General features: G+C 46.7%; 1 protein-coding gene across 2 annotated transcripts in view; it reads right to left on the bottom strand.

Annotated features, from left to right (window-relative positions):
• Positions 1 to 1,990: 1,990 nt before the first annotated feature.
• The window catches only part of TRIM33 (tripartite motif containing 33), a 40,395-nt gene continuing 29,264 nt past the window's right edge, over positions 1,991 to 13,121 (bottom strand). Inside the window, exons 15-20 of one of the 2 annotated variants that reach the window (XM_071578491.1) lie at positions 11,746 to 12,092; positions 10,589 to 10,712; positions 9,566 to 9,640; positions 8,578 to 8,730; positions 6,863 to 6,913; positions 1,991 to 6,780 (exon numbers count right to left, since the gene is read on the bottom strand). In XM_071578491.1, the coding sequence (XP_071434592.1) occupies positions 6,568 to 6,780; positions 6,863 to 6,913; positions 8,578 to 8,730; positions 9,566 to 9,640; positions 10,589 to 10,712; positions 11,746 to 12,092 (963 nt within the window). In that variant the 3' untranslated portion in view covers positions 1,991 to 6,567. The remainder of the gene's footprint in view (positions 6,781 to 6,862; positions 6,914 to 8,577; positions 8,731 to 9,565; positions 9,641 to 10,588; positions 10,713 to 11,745; positions 12,093 to 13,121) is intronic. The other variant, XM_071578492.1, reaches the window with a different exon arrangement.

Below are 13,121 nucleotides of genomic sequence, written 5' to 3'. Positions count from 1 at the left end.
TGAGTGGAGTCAAACAGAGGAGCTGAACACAACAGATGCCACTCCAGCCACAGAGCCCAACAACAACCCACCCAAAGGGCTGGAGCAGATGGGCTGGCAGAGCTGGAGCAGATGGGCTGGCAGAGCTGGGAGTGCTCTGGACACAGCAGGGCAGCCCCTGGCAAAGAGAGACAAAACACCCCTGCAGGGCCTCCCCTCTGCTCCTCCTCTGCCAGCTCTGGAGGGGGCAGGGGGTGAGCAGGACATCCAGCCATGCCCAGCACCTGCAGAGCCACCATCTCGTGCTGCCAGTGCTTGGGCTGGCAGCAAAAACCCTCTGAAGGGCAGAGCTTTAGGAGCAAACCAACCAGCTGCTCCTTTGCTCCAGGTTGCAAAGGCTGGAGAGCCCCTGCCAGGGCTGGGTGTGAATGTGGGTGATCTTTGTTTGGGCAGGAACAGGTCTGTGCTTTTAGTGAAGGGGACTGAGCCTTCCCCAGAACACAACCCCCTCCTCATGGGGCTTCTGAGACACTGAACCACCTCAGGCACTCACAGAATAAGCACTGAGAGAAGAATTGGAGTCAGTTCTGAGCTACAGACACACAACAGACCTGCCTGGATTGGAGCCTTCACCAGCTGCTCGGGCTGGGGGGGGCACAGCCACACCTTCCAGGCTGGGTGGCATTCCAGGTTACCAGGTCTCTCACAGGTGGCAAAAAGGTTCAGAGGTAATTTTAGCTTAGGTGAAGCTCAGTCCACTTTCTTCTTTCAGGGCTGCAATCATTCCATGCCTCCAATAGCAGAGCTGCAGAACTGAGCTATAGCCCAGGATCTCTGAGCTCAGTTCTGCCCTTAGTGCTGGTGAGTCAGGAGGCTGCTCCAGCAGTGACATCCACACAGAAAAAAGGGCATTTTTCAGCTCATACACCAGTCTGCAGTCCCAGGATGAAGGAACACAAGAGCATTGTGTGTGTGCAGCTTTTTCACTGCATGCAGAAGTTCAGCAGCCTCCTCATCCTCCTCACTCCTTCCAGTGCAGTTGCACCCAGGGGTTGGTCCCTGGAGTTTGGGGCACCCACACTGGTGCTGCTCCATGGTCTGGGCCCTGGTACAGCAGGACACACATTTATTAAGCAAAGGAACACCCTGGCCCTGGCCAGGCCGTGCCCACAGAGCCACTTCCCACAGGAGGGCAGGGCCAGAGGGCAGGGGAGGTGTCACCTTGGGGAGTCACAGAGCAATCAAGTTCAGCTCCCTGTTCGTTTCCACAGGGTTTATTAGGGCAGGGTCATGGGGAACAACTCCCCAAAAACCACCCCCTGGTCAGCCCTGTTGGGAAACATCCCATGCCATGCCATGTCATCCCATCTCATCTCGTCCCTTCCTGTCCCATCCCATCCCATCCTATCCCATGCCATCCCATCCCACTCCATCCCATTCCATCCTATCCCACCCCACCCCATCCCACCCTATCCCACCCCACCCCACCCCATCCCATCCCATCCCATCCCATCCCATCCCACCCCATTCTATCCCATCCCATCCCATCTCACCCCATTCTATCCCATCCCATCCCATCCCACCCCATTCTATCCCATCCCATCCCACACCATCCCATCCCATCCCACCCCATCCCATCCCATCCCACCCCACCCCACCCCACCCCATCCCATCCCACCCCACCCCATCCCATCCCATCCCATCCCATCCCATCCCATCCCATCCCATCCCATCCCATCCCATCCCATCCCATCCCATCCCATCCCATCAGCTCTGGAACAAACTCCTCCAATCTTCAGCAGCACTAAAAAAAAGAGAGAAACCTTCCAATCCTTTTGTTTCACCCCAAGGTGACAAATGTGCCAAATCCTTTCCTCTCCGTGTCCTGCAGCCCCAGCTGGGCATGTCTGAGCTCCTGCAGCCCAAATTTCACCCCATTCCCACCCTGCAGGTGTCAGAAAAGTCTTTTGGAATCTGTCTCTAATGATGTGCAAAAAAAAAGGAACTCGAATTGAAAGGGTGATTTTTTGGATTTAATAGAAATAACCAAAACAAAATAGTTTTCAAACAATGCTTTAAACTGAGCTAATACAACTTCTACAGCACATTCCAGAGCACTTAACAAGAGATATTTACAGGCAGATAAAGTATTAAATAACCAAGGAAAGAAAAATTTCTCTTTTAATTACACACCAGCAAACCCCACAGGAACAGAACAATTAGAAACGATAACTTTTCTTTAAAAAAAAAAAGTTAAATATGAGGATTCAGATAGTACAATATCACAGAAACAGCACTTGGGTTTTTTGAAGAATCATATCAAAAGATGAGCCAAGTTTACTATGTGCAAAAAAGAACCAGTTCCAGTACTGGGAGCAAGAAAGAACCAAAGAATGCCATGGATTTAACCCTTCCAGGAGTACATTGACATGGGAAACAAGCTTGGAACTGCACAGATCTCTATAGGATTATATACATTTGTCATGGTGTTCTGAACCTAAAAATCCCCCCTTTGCTGCCCAGCTGGATCCTGCAACAAGTTCAGCTTCCAAAATATTCCAGTCCCTCTCCTGGTAGAAATTCCTGAAGTTCTCCAGGCAGCAGCCTCGAGCTGTAAAGATCACTCCATAGAAAAGGCCAAAACTGCACGTCAGACATTTTATAGTTCATTTTATAACAAAGATTCCCAAATTTCCTGCAATTTTGGAAAGGTGATTCAATCCTGATACTTTAGAAAGCATAGAAAGTTGGATCCCCATAAACAAACTGGAAGGAGATGGAAGAGTTTCTGTACACACACTTTGAGAGGATAAATCACCCCACCCACAGGTACAATCCTTACATTCCATCTGAAATATGTCTGTGTAAACTGGGGCATATACATTTTTATTTTAAAAAAGTACCTCCATTATTTACTCCCACACCTACTTCTTAAAAAAATATGGAGCTTTCCCTGGTTTTTTAAATAAAATGCCACACTTTATTGTCAGTAACTGCTGCACACTCTGCTTTTAAGAGCAAGGCTTGGTGCTATCCATACAAACTTCCCTATAAAACCACCATCCAAAGGAAAGGACTCCTGTTGTGCTGACAGGCAGCACACAAAGCACTTTTATTGCTTTTTCCAAGGAAGAGCTTAAGAAGAACAAGGAAAAGCCAAGAGTACACAGAGAGCTCCAAACTCCTGCTGCCATAACCCAAATTTCAGAGCTCAGCCAATAAGGCTAAAGAAGAAATTCTGGCTCTTTTCAAGGCTTTGGGCTCCATGACCTGCAGAAATGTTCATAAACATCTCAGTGCCCCCAGGGGGTGACAGGCACAAGGACCAGCAGTGGGGACATCCCACACAGGGTGACAACAACCTCTCCCCACTGCACTGGGCATTTCTGCTGGCAGGAGTTGGGGGGACACCCTTTTTTTGGACAGTAACTCTGCCTTGTCACACTCTGGGCCACTCAAATAAAAGCCCTGAACCCGCACAGCTGGTGGAATTAACACTGATCAGGAATCACAAGGACACCTCTGAGGCAATGGAGAAGCCCAACTGTGCCCTTTGCACTCTGATTTCAACACCAAGTTGCCTTTTCCTTCTTTGCATTAAACTTCAGGCTCATTCCCAACAAAAATTGAGGCAGGAACTTTTATGACTGTTTTAAACAGCAGTTAAAACTCCTCCTGCTGCCCCTTTGGAGCAGTGGGATCACACCAAGGGGCTTGCCATTCTTTTCCAAGTTTTCCTGAAGTGACCTGTGCTCCAAATCCCCAGGGAAAAGCACTCCCACACAGCACCTGGCACGGAGAAGGTGCTCAGAGAATGCTGTGACTCATTAACACAAACCCATTCATTTGCTCCTGACCAAGTTAATGAGGCACCAAAAATTCCCTGAGCAAACCCTTCCCACTCCTGTGATGAACATCAACCCTGCAGGATCAGGGAATGGATCAGCAGAGCTTTCCTACCCTTCCAAGTATGTTAAATACAACTTTGCTCCTTTCAAAATCATCACTGAATTGTTGCTTTGGGAGTTCCAAAATGAAGGGGGGAGGGAGGAAAGATTTGTAAGTAAAAGATAAACTTTGAGATTTCTTGCACACATTCAAAACTCCCCCAGTCCTGTGGATGCCACAGGGGGGGAGCTGGATGGAAGGACCAGCTCTAGGGGGGTCAGTGGGGGCTGTGCAGAAGAGCCCAGACTTGGAGAGGCCAAGCTCAGCTTTACTCCTGGTGTGCAGAACTGGCTGACCCAGAGCTGGGCAAGTTTCCTGCCTGTTGGAGGGAATGGAGAGGCTGTCCCAAAACATGAGCTCTGGGGCCAGGCTGGCAGGCACAGGGTCCTGTTTGGGCAGCACAAACCTCCTCCTGCCCCACTCTGCCCCCAGGGCATCCCCCAGTGCCCATGCCAGGCCCTGGCTCAGGCTCTGCAGGATTGAACCCATGGCTGGTGCCAGGGAACAGCCCCAGAGCCCAGAGAGTGTGAGCAACCTAAAAACAGGGCCCCCCATGGAAGAGAAGCCACAGAAATGTTACTTTCATGATCACTTTAATAATATTCCTTTTGCCAAATGAAGCTGAGGAACTAGAAATGCATCGACAGGCAAATACACAGAGCCATGAAATGAGCCCTTGTCACTCCCAGTGTCCTTCCTATTCACACACATCAGCCTTCCCATGGGCAAAGCTGCTGCTCCTTGTCACATGAAGAGGTTGAAGTGCAATTCCTTTTGTTCCTTTTCCTTTCACATATAAATTGAAACCATCACTGTGTTAATATCTGAGAAATGGGAAAAAAAAATCCTTAGCAGTTGAACTGCAACATTTGAGTAAAGAAGTGGGTTTGAAGTTCCAAATACTTTCAGTGCCCTCATTTGTTGTGGCACTGGGGACAGTCCCAATGGACAGATTTGGTTCTTATAAAAAGCAACCAAACCTGCAGTGATTTGCATAAAAAGACTGTTGAGAGCATATCTCAAATCTGCTACTGTGCTGAAATATTTGTCTTTACCATTATGGTAAAGTGTGTACAATGTCACAGGGATTGCTGAGCACACCAAACCCCCAGGGATTTCCCACAGAACTGTTGTATTCACACAAATTACAGCAAATTCAGAGTCTGTCAACTCAAGCTCATCTGATCACATGAATTCTTCATCTTTCTGTGGCAAGATCAATATGAAGGCCAGAAATGGCATTTAATATTTCTAGTATTGACCTCTGCCAGTAAAAAAGAACAACATTCAAACTCTAAATCCTTGTGATGACCCTGATTTCACAGGGACAAGGGGAAGGCACTGCAGAGGTGCCTCAGGGGCTACTCAGGGAATTGGGGAAATTGTTCTCTTTTCACTCTGACCAGAAACCACTCAAAGCCAAATCCTGGTCTGTGCAAGTGCTTTGTTCAGTGGATGGACAGGGAACCCAAACTCAGACTGACTCCAATCTTTCTGGACATTTCACTCACAAGCTGCTTCTGAAGAAAGTTCTGAGAAATACTCTAAGAAAAATAAGACAGAACCTCAAAATGAATGCAATGTTAGAAATAGCATATATTACAAATCTTTTCTTGATAGGAACAATCAATAAGAATACATATTAGCTTAAAAACAGTTCAGCAAATGTTGCTGACCTGCAAGAAATCTCAATTCACTATTTACAAATAAGACAAAGTGAATACAGGAATTTTACACATTTGGTAGTTAATAGGTTATTGTTTGCCGAGTGGTCTATTAGAAACTGATATTTAGGAAGACTGGAAAAACACCCCAACCAGTTATTACCTCTTCAGTCTATATTTGAAGTACAGAAAACTAGAGAATGAATACTGGAGAGAACATTCTGCCTCATCAGGGGGATCAGGGACAGATGACAACGCTGAGACTCCTGCCATGAGCTCCATTAAAATGTTCAGGGTACAGGATTTTAATAAATACACCTCATCCTGCTGAAAGAGATTGTTGCCACCAGCTCAGTCTTTCATCTGTCAAAAACTCACATTCCTGCACTTGCCAATTCGAAACAGTTTAATGATATTTTTCTTTTTCCTTTTGCTGTACACAAAACAAGAGTAAAGAAAGTAAAAGGTCAATAATTGGGTCAAGACAGAAGACCAGTTATATTCACAATTCTGCTTCAATGAGATGATCAAAGCCATGGCCAACACACACTTGAGTTCACACAGAGAGGGGTTTCAGGAGCTTTGCTCACAGTTTACACTGCAGTGTAATGCAAGGTACAGTCACTGTCTTGGTCCAGTCCTGCAGAACGTTTTCCTGCACATGGAACATCTCTGAGCAAATCTGCTCCTCTTCAACATTCCTCCACCTCTGTCTGTGAGACCAGGATGAGTGTGTCCCCTCCATCAGGAAAAGAAAGAATCAAGGAAAAAAAAATACAAACCACCAAAAAATTTACAATACAGGTTTTGTTTTCCCCTTTTGATGCGAATGTTTTTCTGTACAAGTGTTTTTTTGTAATCTAATACTGTTTAAAAAGCTATCAGCTTCTTCAAGATGGCCACTGCAGGCATGATAATATTCCAGGAACACTTAAATAACAGTTTTTACAATAAATTTCAGGTCCATAGCATTAGATCACTTTATATGCACTGGTCTCTCATCTGATTTTAGGCGTTTTCTACGAGGTTGTATAAAATCTTCGTCGGAGTCCTCAGTTATTTCCCCATCATCCTCTTCCTGCTCAAATTCAGGCAAAGGCTGGAAGGTCCTGTCTGGGTAGATCTCTGAAAGTTTATCTTCAAAGTATAATGCAACTGCCTTCCCTGCCTGTGCTACTTCTGAATCAGCCTGTGAATGAGAGAAGACAGGAATATTCACCTGTTGGAAATGCACATCCCTTCACCAAGTGTGCATGGTCTGAAAAGCTTACCTTCAAATTAATCTCTTGTGTTTCTGCATAAACTTGAACAACTTTCATCATCTAAAAAGGATACCAGAGTCAAAAAAAATGAAATTATAATCCTTCCTAAAGTTACCAGATTGCATAGGATTGGATGACTAAAGTCAGCCATAACAACAGCACCGTTTGTTATTATGGGCTGAGCTCTTTAGTTCCCCAACTCAGAGGCAGCAGGTTTAAAACAGTCTTAGGTGCTCAATAAACCTTCAACAGAACACACAACTTTTGCACAAATAAGTGGCTCCCAGTCACTTGTTACTCATGACTGCTTTTTTCAGCCTAAATTTGAGTTGCCTGGGCATTGTTGTGGCAAAGTCTCATCTCACTGTGCAGAGAAAAGCTCCAGGAAATTGTTTTCCAGGGGGTTTAACCCTCCTGGATTTCTGTTTGTTAGAAATATCTGGCTTAGAGGCACTAGACATGATGCCACTGTGAGAGGTCAGGGTGACTCAACTTCTGCCATGAGCCAGACAAGCTGAAACACCTTTTATTATTAAAAAAAACCAAAAAGAAAAAATAACCACATCCCTCAGTCCTTCCTCCCTTGTTTTACTCTGGTCCCTCAGAGCTGTAGTTTCATTTACCCTACAGCAGATGCTTCATTAATCCCCTTGATTGAGAAGTTCACATAATTGCAACTTCTCCCCCAGTGCTCCTGAACCTCCATCTGATGCAGAGACATAAAGGAGTGGGGGCTGCCAAGGCCCCAAATGTTTGGGAGCACTCACAGCATCTCATCATTAACTCTGATTTTTACCAGGGAGGTTTTAATTGTGGCTTTGTGCAGTTCCCTCCATTTCCTTCAGCACAGAGCCAGAAGTGCAGCCCAAGCACTGCCAATTCAGGTTATATTTGACAGGAATATTGGCCTGTTATGCATTTCTAAGGTCAGAATAAAGCCATTCCCTGTGATGCCTTTTGTCCTCTGACTTTAAGAGCAAGAGCATGTCAGAAATTAGGAACCCTGTCCTGTCTCACCACAACATCACCACTTTTTTAATATTCAGATTATTTTTTCCATTGCTCCACCAGTAACTCTCAGGTCATTTATTCCCCCCAGTCACATTTCACATGTCAGGTAGAAACATTTCATTGCCAGATAGAATCATTGCAAAATCAGTGAAAAATATGACTCTATACCCAAGTTATCCACTGAAAACTGATTTTTGTGAGAGCCCAACTACCCATGAGCTAAAGCTCACTAATGCCAGTGCTGGCAATAAGAACCTTAAAGCTTTTCTGCATTCAGCCTGTGTGAGGTACCAGAACCAGAATGTTCCTCAGAAAGGCACTTCTCAGCAGAGGAAGCTTCTCAATAGAATCCTCCACATCTCAGGAGTGTAAAACAATCATCTGTCCAGCTTGAAGCAGTTTGGAGGACTTTGTTTGTCTTTATTACCACACTTTCTAAGCACTTCCCACAGTAACAAGGTCACCCTGCTCCTCACTCAGAGATCCACACCAGGGAAAGCATTTTACAAGTTTTAGAAGCCTCATCTCCTGATTTAACTAAAACCAACAAGCAATTCTGCGAGTGCCTCTGTTTGCTTTGGTTGTTCAGTGTCTGAGTCGGCACCTGCTCCAAAAGCAGAAGTTAAGAGTGGAAGCAGAGCCTTTGAGAGGAGGAGCTGTTGGGATAAAGCTTAGCCTAAGGCAGGGTGTGCTGAGATTGGAAGTTAACGTACTTCGTTAAAGCGTTCACAGTTCTTGAAGATCAGCCGCACGTCGGCCACGAAGTCCTCGGGGCTCTGGTAGTGCTGGGAATGTTTCTTCTGCAGCTTCTTCTTCACTGTAGATAAATCCATTGGTTTCTTTATAATTTTATAGTAGTTTGGTATCTGTGAAAAACAAGCAGTGGTGGTTTGTCACTGGAATCAGCCCAGAGCTCACAGAAGGAGAATTTCCTCACCGAAGGGATCAGAGAATGAGTCTCATCACACACTTTATGCACATGCAGCAAATGAGAATAAATTGCTTTCCTCAGACTGTTCAAAAAGTTCTTTACAAGTGTGACAGGACAAGGGGGAATGGCTTCCCATGGGCAGAGGGAAGGGTCAGATGGATGATGGGAGGAAATCCTTCCCTGGGAGGGTGGGCAGGCCCTGGCACAGGGTGCCCAGAGAAGCTGTGGCTGCTCCATCCCTGGGAGTGTCCAAGGCCAGGCTGGGCAGGGCTTGGAGCAACCTGGGATAATGGAAGGGGTAGAACTGGATGAGCTTTAAGGTCCCTTCCAATTCAAACTATCCATTATTCTGTCTCTATCACAGCACAGAAAGGCTTTTCATTACAGTCACTCCTTTTACAGCTGAAAACAAAAGAGTCAAAGCACTTTCTTTCCTCCTTTCATTCAAAAGTTTGTCCAAAAAGATGAGAAAAAAAGCTCTCCTAGAGCATTTTGAATTTGATGGGTATCCTGAGACATCCTCTTCCAATTCAATAACTGCTAATTGGAAGTATTTTTAAATATCTGCTTTGGGGCTGGGAGTGAAGCATCTGCACAGAGAAGCTGCAGAATCAGCTTCTTTCAGTACCACAAACCACTGGATGACTCCCAGCACTTTGGGATGGATCAAGGGAGACATGCTCCTAATAAAAGCAGTCAGTTCCTTCCCAAATTCACCTCTGGACTTTCAGAGATGTATCAGAAATAAACCTGTTTTTGAGGAGACTCACCGAGGCTGGGACTGGCTCCTGGAATTCAATGCTCAGCTCGTGGCAGTACAGGTAGAGCAGGAGACGTTCACATTTCTGGGGAAGAGAGAAACAGCTTCAGGTTGATATTCTGAATTTATCCCTAGCAAAGAAATTCACACTCCTCCCTGTTTTAAACAGGTTTGTACTTTTACAGCTCAGTGGCAAATTTAAAGGCAACCCCACAAGTTTAATTGGAAAAGGTACAGTTTTTTGGAGTTTTTAGGATGGCAGAGTGGAGAGGTAGAACATCACCTTAATAGTCACAACCCTCCTCTCTGCCACCTTCCTAAGAAGTCTAGGGCTGAACTCAGACATGGAGAGGGCATGTTAATATACTGCAAATTAAAAACACAATTACTTTTACTGCTTCTGTCCAATCACAGCCACAGGTGACAACAAAGGACTGAGTTGCAGACTTTTATTCTCCCCACAAGACAAAATTAACCAATCTGAAACCAAAGCCAGGGGTTTCTATAACTCCCTGTTCAAATATTTTTCTTTCCTTTGCCTGTAATTCCTTTGCAGGAATTTGATTTGATAATACCTTTACCACTTTGTACTCAGGCTGATTGATAAAGCTAAAATTAATTCTGACTGCCCAGGTCATTACACCTTCCCCAGAAATGCACTTGCAGCATGGATTTAACACACCAAACTTCCAGAACTATCTTAGGAAGGTTCCATCCATGCTAAATGCAAAGGACTTCTAATTAAGGACACGTTGAATGATGCATTTAAATACAGAGTATGTGTTTATACAGATTTCAGCTGCTAAGGGGTTCCAGCCCCAGTGCATTGGAGCACTCCATGGTCGCCAACACCTGGAGATGTGGCCACAGCAAGAAAAATCTCACTGTAATCATTTCAGGTTGTTTTGCAAAAGCCACACCTACATTTAATTTGCTGCAGCCACAGCAAAACCATCTCCAAACAGCAGGGGAGAGCTAATGTGAGAAGGCACTTTTCCCCCAGGAAGCAGATTCCTGCAGATTTCAGACCTACCCTCTGGTCCACAGGACTCAGGCCTTGTGCTGTTTTCCCCTTCTTGCTGTGCTGTGAATTGTCACAATCATATTCTACTTCAGGTTTGCTCAGATCTCTGCAGAATGTACAGATCCACTCCCCACTAAAGAGAAAAACACAATTATTCCAGATACCCAGGGGCCAATTCTCATCAGTGATAACTACAAAGATTTTTTATTCACTCTTAGTTTCACATTCTACTGCAGTCAAGACTTGGATATCCAAAGCTCAGGAATAACCTTAATGCTCACAATAATTCTGCTATTCAGGGCCGTTTTTCCTGGCCTCACATTCCTCCCTCAGTGATACTTTTTCACAACACCATTCTCACCTTGCCTTAAAACCAACTTTACACAACAAAATCCCACTCTGAGACACCAGGTGTTTGTCAGATAAACACTGACCACCTACAGACAATTCAGGCAGGCCTTGGGAAAGTCAGTTGGACTCCCCAGGAGTCCCCCTGAGACAGCTGATGGTGGGTGGCACCCCAGTTTGGCACTGGGTAGAGCCACCCTTAGGGAGGAGGCCTTGGGAAGTCAGTTTTAGTCCCAAGGAGTAGCCCAGAGGCAGCTGATGGCGGGTGGCACCCCAGTTTGGCACTGGGTGAAGTCCCCCTGGGGAGGAAGCCTTGGGAAGTCAGTTTTACTGCCTGGGAGAAGCTGATGGTGGGTGGCACCCCAGTTTGGCACTGGGTGAAGTCCCCCTGGGGAGGAAGCCTTGGGAAGTCAGTTTTACTGCCTGGGAGAAGCTGATGGTGGGTGGCACCCCAGTTTGGCACTGGGTGAAGTCCCCCTGGGGAGGAAGCCTTGGGAAGTCAGTTTTACTGCCTGGGAGAAGCTGATGGTGGGTGGCACTCCAGTTTGGGCACTGGGTAGAGCCACCCTTAGGGAGGAGGCCTTGGCAAGTCAATTTTAGTCCCAGGGAGTCCCCCAAAGGCAGCTTATGGTGGGTGACACCCCAGTTTGGGCACTGGGTAGAGCTACCCCTGGGAAGGAGGCCTTGGGAAGGTCAGTTGGACTTCCCAGGAGTCCCCCAGAGGCAGCTGATGGTGGGTGGCACCCCAGTTTGGCAGTGGCTGAAGCCCCCCCCCCGGGAAGGAGCCCACGTTGCGTGGGATGGCAGCGCTGCCGTACCTGGGGAAGCTGAGCAGCGTTGGCACGTGGCAGGTGAGGTGGAACACCTTTGGGCACTTCTCACAGCACAGCAGGTCCCCCCCATTCTGGCAGACAGCACACCAGTCCTCGTTGGGGTCATCCTCCTTGTTGGTGCCCTCGCCCGCGGCGCGCGCCGCGCGGTGCATGAGGCTGCGCACGGGAGACTTGCCGTTCACCAGCCCGTGCCCGCCCTGCCTGCAGCTCTCGCTCAGCTCCCCTGGCTCGCTCTTCACGTGGTTTTCCAGGGTTCCCAACGCCTCCAGTTCGCTCTCCAGGTGCAGGGTGGTGGAGAGGGGCGGTGTCAGGCTGCTCTCAGGGCTGCTGAGCTGAAAGGAAAAGCAGAGAGGGCGGTTTTCCAAAGGGCGTCTTTCTCCATGTGCTGGAATTCATGGTTAAAAGGGGCCACATTCACATCCCAAAGTCTTGGGAATCATTAGGAATTGCTGAGCTGCACACAGCACACAGTTGTTCAGCCTGGAGAAGAGGAGGCTCAGAGGTGACCTCAGCACTGTCTGGAACTGCCTGAAGGGAAGTTCTGGCCAGGTGGGGGTTGGTCTCTTCTCCCAGGCACTCAGCAATAGGACAAGGGGGCACGATGGGCTCAAGCTCTGCCAGGGGAAATTGAAGTTGGAGATCAGAAAAAAATTCTTTGCAGAGAGAGTGCTCAGGCATTGGAATGGGCTGCCCAGAGAGGGGTGGATTCCCCATCCCTGGAGGTTTTTCAACTGAGCTTGGCCGTGGCACTGAGTGCCATGATCTGGTAAAGGGACTGGAGTTGGCCCAAGGGTTGGACTTGATGATCTCGGAGGCCTTTTCCAACCCAATCCATTCTGTGATTCTAAGAAAACTACTTCTACACAGGTCCTTCCTCTCAAGAACACACTCATTTCTCCTGATATGTAATCACTGTGGGGTTGGATTAAGGGTTGGACTTGATGATCTCAGAGGTCTCTTCCAACCCAACTGATTCTATGATTCTATACACAACATGATAAAGAAACTTTGAAGCCAAACACGCTGGTAAGTCATTAAAAACTAAACTTTCATTGTCATTAGGAAAAATCTTCCAATCCATCACCCTGCTCCCAGTGCACAATCCCAATAAATCAGGAATAGCTGGGAAACACTGGAAAATATTTTATTTATGCTCTGGCATGAGAATCTTTGAGTGACTGGAAGATTCTGAATGTAATCACACAGGGGTGACTATCCAGGGACTACCATTAGTAGGTGACTTATGGCTTTTATTAATTAGGCATTAAAATTAGCAAACCCACAAGACTGAGGGTACTTAATTTTAACAGCTAAAGACCCACCTACATGACAGATTACCCTGTGCCTGACAGAGCATTGCC

This window comes from Pithys albifrons, chromosome 28, assembly GCF_047495875.1.
Source record: "Pithys albifrons albifrons isolate INPA30051 chromosome 28, PitAlb_v1, whole genome shotgun sequence".
Taxonomy (NCBI): domain Eukaryota; kingdom Metazoa; phylum Chordata; class Aves; order Passeriformes; family Thamnophilidae; genus Pithys; species Pithys albifrons.
This window is presented reverse-complemented; position numbering and strand designations above follow the sequence as displayed.